This window comes from Engystomops pustulosus, chromosome 2, assembly GCF_040894005.1.
Source record: "Engystomops pustulosus chromosome 2, aEngPut4.maternal, whole genome shotgun sequence".
Taxonomy (NCBI): Eukaryota; Metazoa; Chordata; class Amphibia; order Anura; family Leptodactylidae; genus Engystomops; species Engystomops pustulosus.
The window spans coordinates 61765915-61785805 of record NC_092412.1 but is presented as its reverse complement, the minus strand read 5'-3'; the positions used below and the strand labels follow the sequence as shown (position 1 = coordinate 61785805).

At 38.9% G+C, this 19891-nt stretch overlaps 1 protein-coding gene across 2 annotated transcripts; it reads left to right on the top strand.

The window, feature by feature from the left end:
• The first annotated feature begins 7783 nt into the window (after nucleotides 1-7783).
• Nucleotides 7784-12404, top strand: LOC140117806 (inhibin beta C chain-like). Of its 2 annotated transcripts, none has more exons than XM_072134898.1 (3): nucleotides 7784-7866; nucleotides 8165-8518; nucleotides 10451-12400. In XM_072134898.1, the coding sequence occupies exons 1-3, from the start codon at nucleotides 7863-7865 to the stop codon at nucleotides 11185-11187; spliced, it is 1095 nt and encodes a 364-aa protein (XP_071990999.1). In that variant the 5' UTR covers nucleotides 7784-7862; the 3' UTR covers nucleotides 11188-12400. The 2 variants fall into 2 exon arrangements, with proteins under 2 accessions (XP_071990999.1, XP_071991000.1); XM_072134899.1 differs by having other exon boundaries at nucleotides 7799-7847; nucleotides 10451-12404.
• The last annotated feature ends 7487 nt before the right edge of the window (nucleotides 12405-19891 follow it).

Below are 19891 nucleotides of genomic sequence, written 5' to 3'. Positions count from 1 at the left end.
ACAAGTATTCAATTATCTAGCGCAACCTGCGCATTAGTGAGGCAGTCTGCGATAAGGCACTTTTGATAAATCTGGGCCACTGTTTTTACGAGTGTATTGTTATTATTATTGCGATGATAAATATTTTCATTTAGAATACTGCATTCCTTAAGATGATATCTTGCTTTTTATGTCAAACTATTATTTTATCTTTTTTTTTTATATATCTGTCTGTAAAAAGAGAATTGCCTAATATTTGCTAACGCTTTGAATGATGTCTTTGTATGTTTAACCTTGTTTCTAGGTGAAAAGTCACATCTAGCAACTGTATGGCTAAGTCCATTTGGCAGCCTGCTTGTTTGAGTAGGGGTATAGTGATATATCTGTGTTATATTTCTGTAATGTGGGAACCTACTATAAGAATAGGTAGGTCTTAACCTTTAAAAGATTTCCTAATCTTGCTGATATTGGTTGTTGGGGAATCATGTTTTGTTTTTAAGGCCAAAATATGTTTGGTTCATTATATGTTTTCTGTATCCAGTGTCCATATCAGCAATAGAGAAAACCAAAGTTTAACTTTTTCCATTGAGTTAGCAGTCAATGTAAACTGTTAGGATGTTGGTATTTAATAATTTTTGCTAATCATTGATTTGGGGGCATAAGTAAAAAAAAAATATTTTAACAAATAAATCTTTATTGTAATTATTATCTGTATTTGTTGCAAGAGTTATCGAAACATGTATCTTTTTCATTTGTTCTTTTTAAACTTATCCTTCTACAGGATATAATCAAATAAATTTTAATTAGTATAGCGCCATTATTTTCTTCAGCACTTATATACGTAGACAGACAGACATTACAGAGCAATTAAATAGTCATCATAAGGGCTTGCAATCTATTAGGAAGAACAGGCGACACATTCCAGGTAAAAGTACTTGTACAATAGATATCTTTATATATTTAAATTCATAATACACAGTCATCTGGTAGGCAAGACACATCTCTTGTTTTTCGCCGTATATAAAATGTGGTGGTCATTTGCTGATATAAATAAGTGAAATATGAGCATGCCTACATGCATTCGGACCGATTTTTCATTAGGCCACATATGTTTCCAGTGTTTTGGCGCTATTTAAGCAATTCATCATAATGTTTTAGCTTGAAAAATGTGGTTTCATTTTGGCACATGAGGTGTTAATGTCTGGTGTGGATTTGTGGCTTTTTGACACAAAAAGGTGCAACCAGTCCCTAGGTTTCACCTGTGCCTAAATTTAGCCAAGAAAAATAAAAAAATATTCTATAATGTCAATTACTTTTGTGTAAAAAAGTGCTTAAAGGAAATATACTACTAGGATCAGGGAATGTAAACCATGCACACTTACATGTAGGTGTGTGTCCCCTCTGGCAGGATCGGCTCTTCATTTAGCTTCTTATGCCCTTGCTTTTACGAAAAAAGGCTTTAAAATTATGCAAATGAGCTCCAGACTCCATAGCTGTCAATTGAACCCAGAGCCCCTTAGCCTCAATTGCATAATTTTTAACGCTTTTTTTTAAGTAAAAACAAAAGAAGCTAAAAGAAGTTCAAATCCTGCCAGAGGTGGCACATGCCACCATGCAAGTGTGCTTGGTTTACATTCCCTGATCATGATGGTAGATTAACTTTAAGGAATTATATCTTTATTGGCTAACCTGAAAAATTATATCTGCTGCGGGCTTTCAGGAAACAAAAGGTAAAGTTTCAAATAAATGTTGCACGTAGATAATTAGTACACGTGGTGAGGTTTTGGTGAAAACTGCAGTTTATGGGGCAGATTTACTTACCCGGCCCATTCGCGATCCAGCGGCGCGTTCTCTGCACAGGATTCGGGTCCGGACGGGATTTATGAAGGTAGTTCCTCCGCCGTCCACCAGGTGGCGCTGCTGCGCTGAAAATCATCTGAACGCGCCGGAATACACCGAGCTGGACCAGGTGAAGGTAAGCGCATCCCAAGCGACACATTTTCATTTTTTATATGCGGCGTTTTTCCGAATACGTCGGGTTTTCGGTCGGCCACGCCCCCCGATTTCCGTCGTGCGCATGCCGGAGCAGATGCGCCACAATCCGAACGCGTGCGCCAAAATCCCGGGGCAATTCAGGTACAATCGCCGCATAACGGAAATATTCGGGTAACACGTCGGAAAAACACGAATCGGGACCTTAGTAAATGACCCCCTATGTGTCAGAACTCACAAATTGTTCTGATGGGATCAGGTTTCAGGCTTCTTGCCGGAAAACCAGCTCCATTTCTGATCCTGGGAAACCTGTGTGTGTCTTTGAACTCATTTTGCCTGCAGCTGCGGTTTGAGTGATGGACGGCTGAACCAGTCAGTGCTGGAGATAGTGTCCATTACTACCTTATATTCTGCCCAGTCTCCTATTATTGCAGTCTCCTGTGATCTCTAATGCTCTTGCTCTTGCCTTTCCTACTATTCTGTGTATTGACTTCTTCTTTGCCTTCTGACCATTCTACTTGCTATACGATTCTGTACCTTTGCTGACATCTCGGTTTAGACCCGGTTTGTATTGTCTGTTGTATCTGTTGTCCCTCAATATCATTATCTCCTAGTGTGACCCCACTTCCCTGTCTCAGTATTGTGTCAGTTTCTGTGCACCAGTGTGAACACTGGTCTATACCTGTATTTCTGGTTACCTGTCCGCTCCACCATCCAGCAGCTGCCAGACGAAGGGAGTTTTCCTGTCATCTTGTAGGGTCACTCAAGGACCGTCAGTTAGGTTCCTGATAGCGTGTTCGCCCTTGTCAGGGTGGTTTATCCGCTGCAGGCAGGACCATAGCCCGCAGGGACGTCACAGGGTGAGTTCGCCACCACCTACCTAGTCTGACAGCTAGCACCAAGCCTGCTTGTGGTTGCGCAGTTGCTGGACAGGTGGGGATATTATGTTACACAATGAAGGGCAGTAGGGGGTCTGGAGATAGTATCTTGTGGTCCATGTAATGGGCCATAAGCCCAGGTGCAATATTGTATCCTTGGGGGGTATTTATTATACGTCGACACCCACCACACATCCAGCGCAGCCGTATACATGGCTAAATAGCATTACATTTCTACGCCAGATCCTACCTGTTTGAGAAATCGCTTGCTGCAGTGGGTGCACCTGCACTGGCCCAGTCCGCCGATGGCTGCGTCTGCTCCCCTGCCAGCCACACCTACTCTCCTGGCAATCGCGGCCCCTTCACACCCCTTCGTGCCCCCCCTGTGTGAAGGTGACAGAAAGGGGAAAATAATTGCAGGTACTAATGATGCACTAGGATTTGTGATTATTTCAGGGCTTCTATGCCAATTTTGTGGAATAGAAGTCTGATAAATACCCCCCAGTGTGTCTGTGACTGGAAGGTCATCATCAGCTTGAATCCCCAGGTTTTCCTCTCTCTACCATTATTAAAGTCACCTTACATAATTAGGACCTTTAAATCTTACACACTGTGGCCGGTTGATAATATATGCATTAGGGAGACTCAACAGAAACTACAGAGCAGGATGAATTCACAGACAGACCAGAAGATGGAGACAACTATGGGAAAACACTTCTTGGGACCAGGCCACAATGTGAAGGATTTAAAGGTCCTAATACTGAAAAAGGACATTAATAATGGCAGAGACAATGCAATTTGTCACAGGCTCACTTCAGTAACAGGGTGGCAAAGAAAGTTGAATCACAGACGTCACATTTATGAAATGTGTTGCGCCATTTGATATATTTTACACAAATTACAGCAAGGCAGACTTCATCAAAATATGTGGTTTCATCTTGACATGAGTTGACTCAACCAGGCCCAACCTATCAAGACTCATTGAGGAAAAGGATGGAAAGGAATGAGACAGACACCAAGCAAGCACACACAAACACATGAAAGTGTGATAGTGGATAATAAATCTGTCGTAGTATACGACTGTCTAGTCATACTTTGCACCTCTTATTAGTTGGCTTATTTTAAGCCATAAAAATGGGACAAAATTCTGTTGGGTCAGCATTATTTTTGGCACAGTTTTTGGCACTAAACCACACAATTTTTCATAGGCTGTAACCTTTTTGTCAAACTAGTCATACAAGTGCCTAAAAACTGTCTAGAACCCTATATAAATGTTGCACAGACAGTTTTTTAGTGCAAATTATGACATAATTTTGTCATACACAGATTAATAAGTCTCCCCCAATACATTCATAAAACACAATACAAAATAATATCATATAATAAGTATCAAATACACAAAATCCCAACCAGGTGAAGATTGTGTGACCGGATGCTCTTTTCCTTTGGGGTACAAAGGACCCCTGTTCTTGTGATTTGTAGGGTTCCCACCATTGAGACCCAATCAGGGGATAGGGGGTAACTTATTGTGATTAGACAATCCCTTTAGTGTTGTTAGATTACAGGTTTTTAAATATTCTTATGTGATAAATCCAAATTGTACAAATGTTGCACTTCATAAATCTGTAATCCATATCTGAATCCACATGATAAATCTGGAGTAAGTTGTCTGAATAGAAAAACTGAGTGGGTTGCCTCACACCACTGGAAGTGGCAAATTTGGTGCATATAAGGTGATGTAGCAACATCAGAGCTCATAATTAGTAACAACATTCAGCATTGAGTAAAGTTAGTAGATTGTCTCTATTTAACTACTAAAGACAGGTATCCTAGACTTTTACGTATCCTACCTTTAAGGACTTTGAGATCAGTAAATATTTTTAACATTTACTTCCACAAATAGCTGAAATTCAAGTTTTTTTTCAAACTAAAACAGACGTAATTTATAGTAAACAGTTTTCTATATTTAAAATGTTCATAGGGCAATATCCATCTGTATGCCAGAACTCTGGAGTCATTTTCACCTAAATGCTGTGTTCCACATTAATTGAGGGGTTTGAGACCATTTTTTGGCAGTTTTCCAACTGTGGCCTCAGGGAAAGAGGACATGGCCTACTCCAGGAACTAGAAATTTCAGTTTGTGACCCAAAAAAATGTAGTCTGTGCACTGGAGATATACACTCCGAAACTAGCCAACCATTTGCTGGCCTTACATACAACTCCACAGTCATAAAGAGAATCTGCCATGCAAATTAACCCACCCAAAATAAATGCTTCATTAAAAACTGTGATTAAAAAGCATTGCCCTTATCCCTAAATGGTTCCTCTTCATGGTTGCAATGTTAAAAAAATCAGTTTGTAAACTTATATGCAAATCACCTGATGTGAGTCTATAGACACTAAGTGAGTCCAATGAGGCCCTGTATACTCAGTGGTTACTACATTGCCCTGCCTCCTTGTCCCTAATTGACATGTCTCACTGCTATAAAACATGTCGCTGTGTGGGACATTGAGAGAGAGAGCTCTGTTACATCATTTGCCACTTCATGTCATGAAGTGATGTAATTTAAGATCCTGCTACATTTGCACAGTCTACCCCATGTATGTATCTGATCACATGAAATCGCAGCATGGAATTCTACCTCTCCCCATTCTCCATGGAGGCATGCTGTGATTTCATGTGATCATATACATACACGGAGTTGACAATGAAAATATAAGGACCTTAGATGACATCTTCTTGGTCACATGACATGCTGAGAAGATGCACAGGATATCAAGATGAGTATATGGGAAGTGCTGGCTTAACCGGATACGCCTCTACTGTTGCCAGGTAATATAAGATAAAGTTCATTAATGGGGATATAAGGGAAACAATGTTTAGCTAAAAGAAGAGTTAGTTAATAAGTTTGCATGGGAACCTGTCACTAGCTGTATTTGTGAAAATGTGGTTCCCTTTAAACTACTCCAGATACATCACCTAGTATATTTTATCTGCTCCTGTGGAGTCTAACTCTGCACTGGTCTATGCACCAAAGCTTTGTTAAATTTACCCCTAAGTATCTAGAGTGACATATTGTTCTATCATTTTTAATGGTAACTCTAATTATACCATTATACCGCCGTCTTTTAAGTCTGTGTTGCAGACTTATCCTTCTTTACCTGTCAGCAGTGCCAAATAATGCATCCTGCATTATTTCCAGCCAGTTAATCTCATATCAGACATTGTTTAGTCTGTGAAATTTTGATGGTAGGTCAACCATATTTTATGAACGAAACACTCTTTAGGAAAGCGGACTCTTCTGAACTTCTACAAGTCCCATATTATAGTCATGTTTTCAATACAAGACAATCCAGCGAGAAGCCTGGGATTTATCACTAACAAGGAACATGTAAGTCAGTTTTGTCCTGGTGTTACCTTCATGCGTTTGTACATGTTTTATTTGACCTCAATAAAGAAGATTGATATTAGACTCGGCTGGCTCTGGAGTTACTTCTTCATCATGTGATTACCTTAGGTTTTCGGGGCTTAGTGTCTGTGCCACTTAAGTCTTGGTTGGGAAAAAAGGGGAGGTGAGTTGGACTGTTACTATTTGATTTCGGCAGTGAATGGTCCCAACATATGGGTCCTTATTACCCTGACACAACATGACAGCTTAAATCTTTGGCACTTAGATCAACAATTATGGATTCATCTATTGTTACTGTAGTAAACATCTGCTTACAGGAAGGAATATGTTCTAATGTACCCATCACTAGAATTACCTTTGCTAAAAGCAATTATGATCTGCCCTATCCAAAATGTGTACCCTGTCTATACCAGACAGTGTTGTCAAATTTGGATACTTATTCATCTATCTCCTTATTTATAGGGGATCTCATAGGATATTAGTCATCCGTAAATTAAATGAATGTACCACTTATTTTGGTTTTTCCAGATAATATTATGAATTTTTATGAATTGTTTTTATTTTCTGATCTGATTTTTCAATTATCTTTCTATTGGGGGCTGCTATCATGCCAGAGCTCTGCCAACAACATTTAGGAACATGCTTTGCAGCAGCCTAATGGCTAAGGGCAGTGATAGTATAGAGCGAAAATATTGAGCTCTATGGAGGGTTTACTTCACAAGATCTGTGCATTTATAAATAAGTTATAGCTTCATCCATCATTGGAGGCAATGATGGGGTTTTCTATAGAGGTATTTACCAGTGGCGTAAACTTGAAGCTGATGGCCATAGTGCCAAGTCTGTGCCAGGCCCCCGACTATAATGTATGGATTATAGTACTAGTTTTATCATATGGTAAAATGACACCTTTTGGGCCCCCTAAGCCTCTTAAGCCTGGTTGCTACCCTCTGCACACCCTAAAGTTACACCCGTATTGTTTACTTCTGTTGTGGTCCTGTCTGCAGGGTGGATTTACCCATAAGGCAATCCAAGAAATTGTTTTTGTCCCCGCACAGTGGTGAGATGCAGCCAGACCGGTTGATAGTTATCTAATATAAGTTAAATGCCAACTAACATACCCTATGTGTGCTAGCGTAGTTCACTTTGCTATTTCCGTAACTCAAGTTTGCCCCTATGGGAGTTATGGAAAGTGTATAACCTTATACTCACCACCTAAGCGACTAACACTAATTAAGTATGTTAAATCCTTGAGCCTCATACACATTAGGTACTAAAATAAATGACAAAGTTGGATATTATCAATGTCTAGTTATTTATTGTCCTGTGTGTTACCTTTTGTTTCTCCTCCACATGTTGCCCAAACACCAGCTGAAGGTTGCAAAAGGGTTAACTGTGTTCTACTTGCTCTTCCGAGGTCACACATTGTGTATATTTGCTGTACTTATACAACATTTGTTTATTTTTTGTTTGGTGAAGAAACAAAGCTAAAATAATAGAAAACTTTGCACTTTTGGATTTAGTTTCCTCCCAGTTTCAAAGGACACCAGAGGCAACGCTCAAAGCAGGACGAAGCAAACACCAGCTCCAGGTCCCAGCCAGGATTATGCGTAACCACTTTTCTTCTTTCTAGCATTTACTTTAACCCAATTATATACTGCAGAACAGATGTTTATGCTATGTGTACTATATGTTAGTTTATTGTGTTCTGGGCAGAGAAAAAGTAGCAAATAATTTGTGGTCAAACAATATTTTTTTTACATTTTGAGATCCTATTACAGAATCTAATCTAGGGACCTGACTCTTCCCTAAAGCATGACATGTTTCTGAGAATACTTATTTGCTCTGATAAAATAATCACACAATTCTGCTTTTTGTTAAGAATTATGTTTTGTGTCTTCTCTGCAGATAACATCATGACAAGTCATGTTGCTTTACCTCTATTGCTGGTTATTATGCAAGCAACACTGGCAAATTTTTCCTGCTCATCTTGCAGCTTTTTTAACCAACCTATGGAGGCTGAAGCTGAGAAAGAAATACTTGTGGAAGTGGCCAAGCAGAACATTCTGAACAAACTTCACTTGCGCCAGAGGCCAAACATTTCACAGGCTGTGTCCAGGGAAAATCTGGCACAGGCTTTACTGCGATTGAACATTGAGTTGGATGAGGACCATTCCCCAGACTTGCCAAAAAAGAATGGTAGAGGGAACAAGGAACTGGATATTGGTCAAACCCATGAAGTCATCAGCTTTGCTGAAATAGGTATGCAAATATTTTGTCTGTGGAGGATGGAGGGGGGAAATTAACATGTATCTATAGACCATCATGTATCTTTATACTGTAGCTTCAAAACACAAGATAAATATATGGCTCTTACTTTGAATATGGTACACTGCAAGGGGTGCAGGCATGCGAATAAAATTTGTGTGACAGCTTTCTTTACAATTTCACACCACTCATGTTCTGATGCTTCTGGGTCCCCTGCCAAACTTCTTACTTCTTGCTGTAGTTAGGATATCTCAACATCTGACTGCTGTAAGTAATTACTAGTTACAGCAGGGTGCCTTTAAAGCCAATGACTGGTTGCAGTAGTCACATGTCTGCATCAGGGCATCAACACTTTGGCAGCATGTACAAAGACTGGAATAGGACTGGGAAAAATTGTGAGCAATGGAAAAACAATGAGGTGAATGTGTTCATTCTGAACAGGCTTCAAAATTGTTTGGCTGCACAACCATTGTACTTGAAAATGTGATGCAAAATATTGTAAAAGTCAGTAGAGTTTGTAGTATATATTGATGTTTACTACAGACTATAACCTTTCAGCTGTTTAGTAGGACATTGCAGATATCAGACATATAGGAAAAGAGAGTAAATTAACTTTTTGAACACACTGTGACAAACTTGAACAATACTTGAATATATTGAATCATTTTTTATGTTGCACATTTGCTAGTTAGTAAGAAGGCAGTTGCAGAAGTTTTTATCCAATGCTAATGAACAAAGTAATAGAATGGAGGACATAAACAGGATGGCGGGACTGGGCAGGCGGTGGCATTCATTTAATATCATCTGTTGGTGTTGGCCTTTGCTTAAGGGTTATGTAGATAGATAAAGGCGGGGCACTGAGTGAGGGCCAAGGATTGTGTAGGCTTAAAGGGGTTGGTCACTTTACCTCATGTTTTTTGTAATGTGTGTAAGGGCAGAGGGCAGATTATTAGGGAATTTGGCAATATACATTTATTAAAAGTTATTAATACCGACTAATGCAACACCAATGTATTATTGTAAATACAGCTACACTTACAGTAATACAATACTGAACCTACAAAGAGCTTATACAGGCAGTGAAATTATAGAAAACTGGTAAAAATATTTAATTTTTATTAAAGTCATTAAAATGTACAATACAATCTAGAAACAGTTTGTGATTTACAAGAGAAAGAATCCACAAAATACAGACTGACAAGTAAATTAAATGAATCGGTGATATGGCATAATTGCTGGTATTAGGGGTGTAGACACAAAAGTCATACAATTAATAAATAGAGACACATTGGTCAAATTCATTGATACAATATATTACCAATAGGCATGACAATAGTCCATACATATAATGGCCATACATATGAAGTGCAAGTGCTCTAACTTACAAGAAAAACATTAAAGTGTCATGTGACAAAAGATGGCTCAGTGCATAGCCATAATGTGTTTCTTGATCAGCCAGACATTCCCATCCATAAAATGGCTTCACATGGAGTATCATGTGATCTCTATCTGTCCATGAACAATCACCCTGCCAGGACCTTAAACTTATATTCATAAATACTATAATAAGTCCCTGCCAGGGCCATTGTTCATGGACAGATAGATATCACATGACCCTCCATCTGCGGCCATTTTATGGAATGTCTGGCTGATGAGGGAAAAGACAGGAGGCTTCACTTCACATATCAAGAAGGCAGAGCAGAACTATTAATAGATGTATATTGGTAAATTACAAAAAAAAAAATACAAAAAACAGATTGACTACTGCCTAGGCGGCACACCAACTCTCTATCTGAGCTTTTCCAAATCCAGTCTTCATCAAATATTATCCCAAATATTTATTCAACAGAAATTAGTATAATGTACAGATCTGGAAACTACACCATGGTTACCCTTATCTTACTCTTGCTATTTTTGCACATGCAGATTATTCAAATGGTGTCAGAAGTGTTCTTCACTTTCATCTATCTACTGATAAAGACAAGCAAGAGGAGATATATCAGGCACATATGTGGTTGTATCTAAAAACAACATCCCGCAGCAAAATAACCCTATTAGTGACTGGTAAGTTCATGCCTAACGCCTATCCTATAAAAGGTACAGCCCAGGCTAAAGCGGTAAGCGGTGGCTGGTATATGGTTCCTTTACAAATGTTCTCCGGAAAAGCTCTCAATGAGGGAACAGAAAACATATACATAGAATTGAAATGCCTGGACTGTCAGAATCCACTGAAACTGGATAATATCAGCCATGTCCATCGTCCATTTTTGGCATTAAAAGTTCATAACAAACAGGAGGATGCTCGAATTCGTAGGCACATCACAGAGTGCACCGGTGACATGCAAATATGTTGCCTAAAGAAATTTTACATTGCTTTTAAAGACATTGGCTGGAATGACTGGATAATAAGCCCAAAGGGTTATTTCATGAATCTATGTGAAGGACGGTGTTCAGTTCACCTGGCCAGAGCACCAGGGATTGCAGCATCAAGTCATACAGCGATCTTCAGCCTCATCAAAGCAAACAATGCCTATTCTAATCTCAGCCTGTGTTGTGTTCCAACCAAGCGAAGGCCTCTATCATTTCTTTACTTTGACATCAACAACACGATTGTCAAGGCAGACATTCCTGATATGATTGTAGATAGCTGTGGTTGTACCTAAAAGGTACCTTATTTTTAAATAAAATTTGCATACATCTATAGTCCAGTATGTGTACATGAAAACTGACTCTTTCTGGCCATTATATAATTGTAGATGCATTTTGTAGCAGTTTTCCCCTCAATAGCTTTTATATGTAATTTGCAGCTGTCTCTGAGTTAGTAGAAGGAGACTAGCTGTACTGTGAATTGGGCACTACACTGCAAAGGGGTAGCAGGGGCATCTATGTCTCTAAATCTCTCACACAAAAAAAAATTAGGAAGTTAGAGTAAAGTATTAACCTGTACACAAAAGCATAAAGCACTTGGGGTGAGAAAGAAAATTATTTCTCACTGCAGATCTGATCATTCCTCCCCTCTCCATAAAGATGAATATTTAGTAGAGATGAGCGGACCTGATCTTTCTGCTTGAGTTCGTGGTTTGGGTGCGCCCTGAGCGACCTGGACATATTGCTGGATTGGCTGCTGAACAGCCAATCCGGTAAATTAACGACCCTTGCTACTAGCCATTGCTATGACTGACCTAAATACCCCTGGCCAATCATAGCCATGGCTAGTTTCTAGGGCAAATAATAGGAATGATTGGCTGTTTGGTAGCCAATCCGGCAATATGACTGGGTAACACAGGGCGCACCCTAACCAAAAGAGGAGTTCAGGCCTGCTCATCCCTAATAGTGAGTGAATTTATCAGCAAAGTCCTATCATAAGGTCGATTTGTAGCTAAAATTTCAGAAAGAATGTTGAATTAGGCTGAACAGAGGCAGAGAAGTGGGAAAATAACTTGCATTATTACATTATAAGTTTCGTATATGTTTTGTACTGCTGATTTATGCAAAGTTTGTTAAAAAGCTATTAACCATATGTTGGTTTACCTTCTTTATGAGTATTTATAGTTTGTGGTAAATGCTTTTTAAAATAATTTAAATGTTTATCACAGTTTGTTCCATCCTTCTTATGTTAAGCTGCATTAAGAATGGCTGAGACCTGAGAGAAAAGCCATAAATAAAAGGCTAAACAACAGGAATAAAGCGTGTGTTATTATTACCTCTCATTGGTTTAGTAGGTTTTGCATATCCTAAGACAGTGATGGTGAACCAGACCGAGTGCCCCAACTACAACCAAAACCCACTTATATGTCGCAAAGTGCCGACATGACCATTTAAGGAGTAACTTATTGATCCCTGCTGTATCACAGGTTTCAATCATATTGGCGTCCTGAGGACACCAATACAATAGAAAGAATATGGAGAAATTTGGATTGCAGCTTCTCTCCAGGGTCCCCTGAACAGGAAGAATCAGGGGACCCTGAGCAGGAGCTCCAAAAATAATCCATCTCTGTCCACACCTTCTTGCTTCTCCTGTAGTCCTGGCACCCAAGTATGTCGCTTTAAAATAGCACTGAGCGTGGCACGTCCTGGGCTGTTTTGCACCGGCAAACTCTGTGCTTGGGTAAAGGCCTGGGTGCCCACAGAAAGTGCTCTAAGTGCCATCTCTGGCACCCGTGCCATAGGTTCGTCACCTCTGTCCTAAGGGATAACAACTAGAAATGAGAGAAATCAAACTCGCGGTTCAGGGTTTAAGTGCGCCTTGCGCGGTACAGACATATTGCTGGATTGGTTGCTGAACAGCCAATCCAGCATATTAATGCCCCTAGCAACCCATAAAGACACAACCCGATTTTTCAAACCTACCAATTTTCAGACAAGGTTTACTTCACTTTAGTGGTATATTTTGGTTGAAATGTTTTGCACTTGTCTAGAAAAAAAAAGAAGAGATTATTTCATTTCTTTATAGATATGTTATGTTATAGATGTTATAGATAGATAAAAACTTTAATCCTAATGAAGGGAAATAGTTTTTTTTAACACAACAAAAGAAAATGATACAATTATGATTACATAAGAACATATGTTATGCTCATCATACAGTTAGTCTAACTGCCCAAATTGGTTAGTAATTAAAATTTACCATATGTTTGGTGTACGGTAGTTTTGCATGATTCTTTTAAATGTTATTATTTTTTATTAAGATTTTAGGAGGCTTACAAATCAAAGATTCATTTCAATTTCCAGTTTTCAGATTCAATTATTTGAGGGGCCCTTTCATGTTTAACCCCTTAACAACTTGGCCCTTTTTCATTTTTCAATGTACAGAGCTGCACGAGGGCTTGTTTTCTGTGTAAAACTTGTACTTTCCTGTGACAGTATTTACTATACCATGTCATGTACTGGAAAGCTGGTAAAAAATTACAAATGTGGTAAATTTAGCAAAAAAAAAAAAAAATATTTGCAGCATTTTTTTGTTGGCTCTGTATTTACCCCTTTCATTTTTAGTCAAAATAACACCTCCTTTTTATTCTGTGGGTTTCTCCAGTCAGGGAAATACCAAATTTATATAGGTATTAATATGTTTTAATATATTTTAAAAAATTAAAACCTTTTGTAAAAACTACCTTCATTTTGCAAAGTTCTGATGTCCATGTTCCATCGTCAAATTTCTTTTGCAGGACGAGATCACATTTTCATTGCTGCTATTTTGCATAATGTACGGCCTTATAATTTGCTTTGGCAGACACATTTAAATGGTTAACACCCACGATTGGTGCCAGCTGCAATATGCATCAAACAACCACCCTGTATGGAGCGGGCTCAGTCGTGAGCCCTCTTCATACACCCGGCCCAACACTGTGCTGTAATAGTGCGGCCTGCTTTGTAGAGGGGTTCCTGATGCTTCTAGATAGGACAGGAGGGTGAGACATTTTCTGCTCATCTGCTCAGCCTGTGAATCTGCAGCACTAAGTGCTCTGGAAACACCCACCAGAGCCCGTCAGGCTCAGTCCCATAATTTTAATAATTTATTTTAGAAGGAAAGAAGCCATGGGTAAGAAATAAAAAAGAAATTACCACAGTCAGTGTCTGTATCAGTAAGTATTACTGGTTTGTTATGCTTGACACTGATGGTAAAGTTCCTTAAACAATGACATTTCCTATAGAATGACAGCAAGCAGAGATGGAAAACTCTGAGGAATTAATACAGAAAGTATATTGAAATGTTGTATACTTTATACAAACAATAATATCCATTTGCTGAAAGTGGACAACCCCTTTAAAGCTCTATTATGTGAAGACATATTGGACAATGGTTTGCTGCAATATGCAGTAATGTACAATATGAATATTAAAATTTCTCAGTGATTATCCATAATAACATATAAATGATATTTATAGTAAGTGCCGTTATTCTACCTTCTCTAGTGCAGAGTTCTATTTAACATTGGGCTGTACCACATTTTCAAGTTACACTGTGATAGGGGATAACTTGAAAACTTGGCACAACCCATGTAAATTGGGTTGTTTAAAGTTTTATAAAAGAAAAAAACTGAACTTTCTGCAAATAAATGAAAATTATTAATTATCTGTCCTTTCCCCCAAAGATCCAATTCTTCCAGGCCAGCTGTCACATACTTTTCTCCAGACAGCATGTAACTTCTGCATCAATAGCTGCATTGCTTAAGTGCCATGTTACTGGCATCAGGGCTGCCATCACTGAGCTCCAGTGCCAGTAATAGGGCACACGGCCACCACAGCAGTGATTGGCTGTACCGGTCACATGCCGCCTGCACCAGCAGAAACCAGCAGGACCGTTGGAGAACCAGTGCTGGATCGTGCAGGAGACAGACAGGTACAGACATCATTTCTGCTGCACCTTTTATGTTTTTTAGTTATTATAACCCAGACAAACATTTATAATTTGGGGTTTGTGTTGACAGGGACGACATTTATAAATTACATGTTTTGCTGTTTGGTATTACTACCGCCCTGTGCCTATGTGTCATCCAATATACAGGCGCCTAACAGGCGAGCAGCGGGATAGACACCTCAATTTGTGAGCTAGAAGGGAACAGGCAGAATTTTGTAAGACCCAGTCTCAATAATTCAAGAGGTTGTCCAAGCAGAAGACAATTTCTCCCTAAAACACAGCACTTCATGTCACACGGCTTCACCAACTGACAAATATATAAGGTCCAGGCCTATTGGGATCAGTGTAGTGACACCACAGAGTAACGTCACAGGCTGTGACTGGTGCACGCTACAGCCAACACGTCACTGCTGAGCCCCTGTATACCAACAGAGGGTGGTGGTGAAGGGAGAACCAAGGAAAGACATAAGTATAAGTTCTTTTATTTTTGTAACCCCCCTCCCCTAAATATCCCACACAATTGCTTTAAGGTGTTATTTAAACCATTTGGGTCAAAGTTTGTAACAAAAAATTACTAAATGGTTGTTTTACATCATGCAGAAAGAGTTGAGAAAACTTTGGATTTTATGTTATTTATACAGTATCCAGTGTAATAACACAATTTACATCTAGCAGTTATAAATGACTGCATAGCCTCTACACTAGGAATATTAGAGCTTGTACAGAGCTTGTTCTAGCCCTTGCCCCAAACTGGAGACTTGTCACTAATCAGCTGGGTGGCCTTTAACTTCTGCCCTTTTCGTTCTGTAAGCCAGGAATACATTACCATATTCTGAATAATATCTGTATGACGTACTGTGAGGATTGTGCACAATTCATGCAGGGCCTGGAGGCCCACCAAGCTCAGGGACCAAAGGTTAATTCACCTGTAGACTTTTCAGCTTCTCCTTATCTTAGAGAAAGCTCAGTGACACACTAGTGTATGTGAGGCCTACCAGAGGTAGTGATCTTGAAGGCCCACCCTTCAACAATAAAATACCATTATAAAAGGATATCATGAAGGGTGTATCATCAACAGGATCTAATAATCTATAAAATTGAAATCATGCTATATGAAATAGATCCCAATATCAAATTATTACTCCATTCACTTCCAATTGAAGATCTTTGGGGCCCATTATAAAGTGTTAGAACCTGTGGCCCACCTAAGGATTCTCTGATGCTCTGGTGGTCCAGTCTGACACTGGGAAAGCTAATTGTTTTCTATAATAGAGTATATTAGAAAGGTTATTATCATCTGCACTATTGATTCATGTAATTTGGTTAAGAGTTTTGTTGTACTTCATAAGTCGTCAGTTTTTATGTATAAATCATATCCTAGTGTATATCGCTCCTTTGCCGGATGAGGTTCATAGAAGACAAATTCCTTGCACTTAGTAGGATACTGAAATGGTTTTGTCCTTCTTTTTAATGTTGGTCCTCCCATACACACGCTTGTATATACCCACCAAACATCACCCATGTATTCATTCATGGCTCGATAATATCACAAATATACTCAGCGCTGTGTGTTATAATGAGCCGTGCACCTATGTGACATCACCTGACCAGGGACAGATTTCTATTCAGTGTAAGTAAACATAGAAGCTATCTATAGGAGGCCCACACCCATACAACTAGTCACAATGCTAGTAACTAGCACAATGCGAGCCATTGCTAGTTGTTTTCCTTTTCAGCTGTAACCCAGTGAGGCGGAGTTAGAACAGCCGCACATAAAATTAAAGGGGTGTTCCCACTTTGGCAAATTAATGTTATTGTTTATATGATGAAAAATAATACAATTTTCTAATATACTTTCTGTATCATTCCTCACAGTTTTCTAGATCTCTGCTTGTTGTCCTTCTATAGAAATCTTCTTTGCTTAGTTCCAGTAGATAGAAATCTGACCATGGTCACACAGGTGCACGGCTCGTTAGAATCATAGAGAGTAATCAGAGCTGTGTGATATAACGAGCCGTGCACCTGTGTGACCATGGTCAGATTTCTGTCCATTGGAAGTAAACAAAGAAGCTTTCTATAGAATGACAGCAAGCAGAGATCTAGAGAACAGTGAGGAATTGATATAGAAAGTATATTAGAAATTTGTATAACTTTTAATTATATAAACAATAGCAATTACTTGTTGAAATGGGAATATCCCTTTAAGGCTGCAGCTGATGATTGTGTCGCACAACACATTAAATGCGTAGGATTAGATAATAGCATTAGGGACTAACAGTTTTTGCGAGGGACAGTATCGGGACTGTCCTTGTCAGGGCGGGAGTACTTGTGGGTCCAGGACACCAGCTGATCGTAGGGTATAATAAGGCCTGTTTATCTGGATCGATACCTTCTGGATCAAGAGACTACACACTGAAGACTGGTGAGATCCACCTGATTATTTCCCTACTGTTTCTAATTTGATACTTGCTTGTCCTTGGGTTATATGACTATGCACTGTGTGATACTTACTACTGGGGTATACTAGGATACGGTGTTGCATCAGTGGGGGCCGTGTCAGACCAAATTATATAATTGTTCGAATGCTATGAAACAAACATGATGATAAAGCTGTAACATATGATACGGTGAAACATTATCCCCACTTTTTTGCTTACTAGATGGTCAATATTGCACTATGTGGTTCATGATGAACATATTTTATAGGTAATGATTTAAAGTTATGTTTTATATAGATTATTTGGACATCCTGCTTTGGTTTCTATAGAATGACAGCAAGCAGAGATCTAGAAAACCATGAGGAATTGATAGAGAAAGTATATTGGAAAATTGTTTAACTTTTCATTATACAAACACTAATATCCATTTAATGAAATGAAAACACTCTTTTAAAGCTTAGTTATATGAAGACATTTTGAACATTGGTTCGAACATTGGTAAAAATTTTATGTGAAGCAATATAGTTACTGTAATGTAGAATACACATATTAAAATGTCTCAGTTGCTTTCCATAATAGCATTCATATATTTGTAGTAAGTTACATCATTTTATCTCCTCAAGTGCAAAGATCTATTTAAATGTGGATTATTTCCAAGTTATCATGTGGATAGGGGATAGCCAGAAAACTTGGTACAATCCCTTTAAATGGGATAGTTCAAGTTTTATAAAAGAAAAAAAAAACTTAAACTAAACTTAAGTTCCAGGGAAGGAGAATCTTAAGGAGGTGTTATTGTTTGTATGATGCACATCCGATTTACACTTTGTAAGAATATGGAAATGAAATGGAGGCGCTCCGACTACGCCCCTAGAGTGCCTATTGACTCTGCATGTGATTAGATATGCACGACCCTCTCTCTTTGTGTTAGCCTGGTCCACCTTGCTGACATGAGGGGTGAGCATGTCTAATCACATGGCAGAGTCAAGAGGCGTTCCAGTGGCGGAGCAGAAGTATCGGAATAAGGCATTTTATCAGAAAAATGGGACAGCGACTTTGCTAAAAGACAAGCCTGGAGGCCAAAGGTAAATTCACTTTTTGGCCAGTCTAAGCCTGGATAGGGACTTTTTATTTCATAATTTATCTTTGAAAAACATATGATGGTGAGTTTCTGTAAAGAGGTAGCTTTTTTCAGCTTCTTCACCCAAATATTAATTCAGGACAAGCACTTCTGGCAGAGTATATGTCTAACAATGACCTAGTGTCCCTAGTAGGCCTGGTATGCATAATATTAGGTTTGCATCTTACACAGGGGTACACAACCTTTATCAGCCCAATGACCACATTTTCATATAGATCAACTTCAGAAACCCTTCACTAGTAACCAGCACCCTAAGTGCACCAAAAAACCAAAGTACAGCACAAAATACCACCCCAGAAAGCAAATACTTTAATACATGAAATCCCCCCAGAGCTGACCATAATAGCCTGACATTGATTTGTGTAGTGGTGTAGTGATGAATCATCATGCTTCTCTGTCTGGCAATCTAGTGGACCAGTCTGGCTAATACCAGGAGGACAATGGATATAGTAGGGGGCTGTTTTTCAAAATTTGGCCTAAACTCTTTTACTAGGAAGGAGAATCTTAAATGGGGTGTTATTGATTGTATGATGACGAATTATACAATTTTCTAATATACTTTCTGAATCAATTCCTCATTGTTTTCTAGATCTCTGCTTGCTGTCATTCGATAGGAAGCTTCTATGTTTACTTCCAGTGAATAGAAATCAGTCCCTGGTCATGCGATGTCACACTTGTGCACGGTCTGTTAGTATCACAGAGAGTAATCAGAGCCATGTAGTATAACCTGTGTGACGTCACATGATCAGGGACAGATTTCTATCCACAGTAAGTAAACAATAAAGCTTTCCATAGAATGACAGCAAGCAGAGATCTAGAAAACTATGGGGAATTGAAAATATATTCGAAAATGTTATTACTATTCATTATACAAACAATATCTATTTGCTGAAATGGGAACGCACCATTAAAGCTTCATTATACCAAAACATTTTGAGTAATATTTATGACATTATTCTATGTTTTGTAGATCAACCGGTATTTAAAATTTGGGTTATACCAAGTTTTCAAGTTATCCTGTGGATACGGGGTTAATTTGAAAACTCTGTACAATCCCTTCAAATTGATTTGTTCACATTTTATAATGGGAAAAGGCTTAATTTTCTGCAACTAGTTTAACATTAACAATCATTATTGCATATCTGCACTTCCACCCAAGGCTCCCATTGTCCCAGATGTCACATACTGTTCTCCACCAGACTGTAGGTCACTGCTGCATTGGTCAAGTGCCTTATTTATAGCATTCTGGCCCCTGTCATATTTATGTAAACACAAACCAAGAATTATCTCTCAGTGATCCATCGGATGGCCTGGTCTCTATTTACATGCAGGCTGCATGGGAAAGCTGCAGGTAAATACATGAGACCTGTGCCATGTTACCATGGCATCACTGAGCTCCAGTGCCACTAATAGGGCACACGGCCACCACAGCA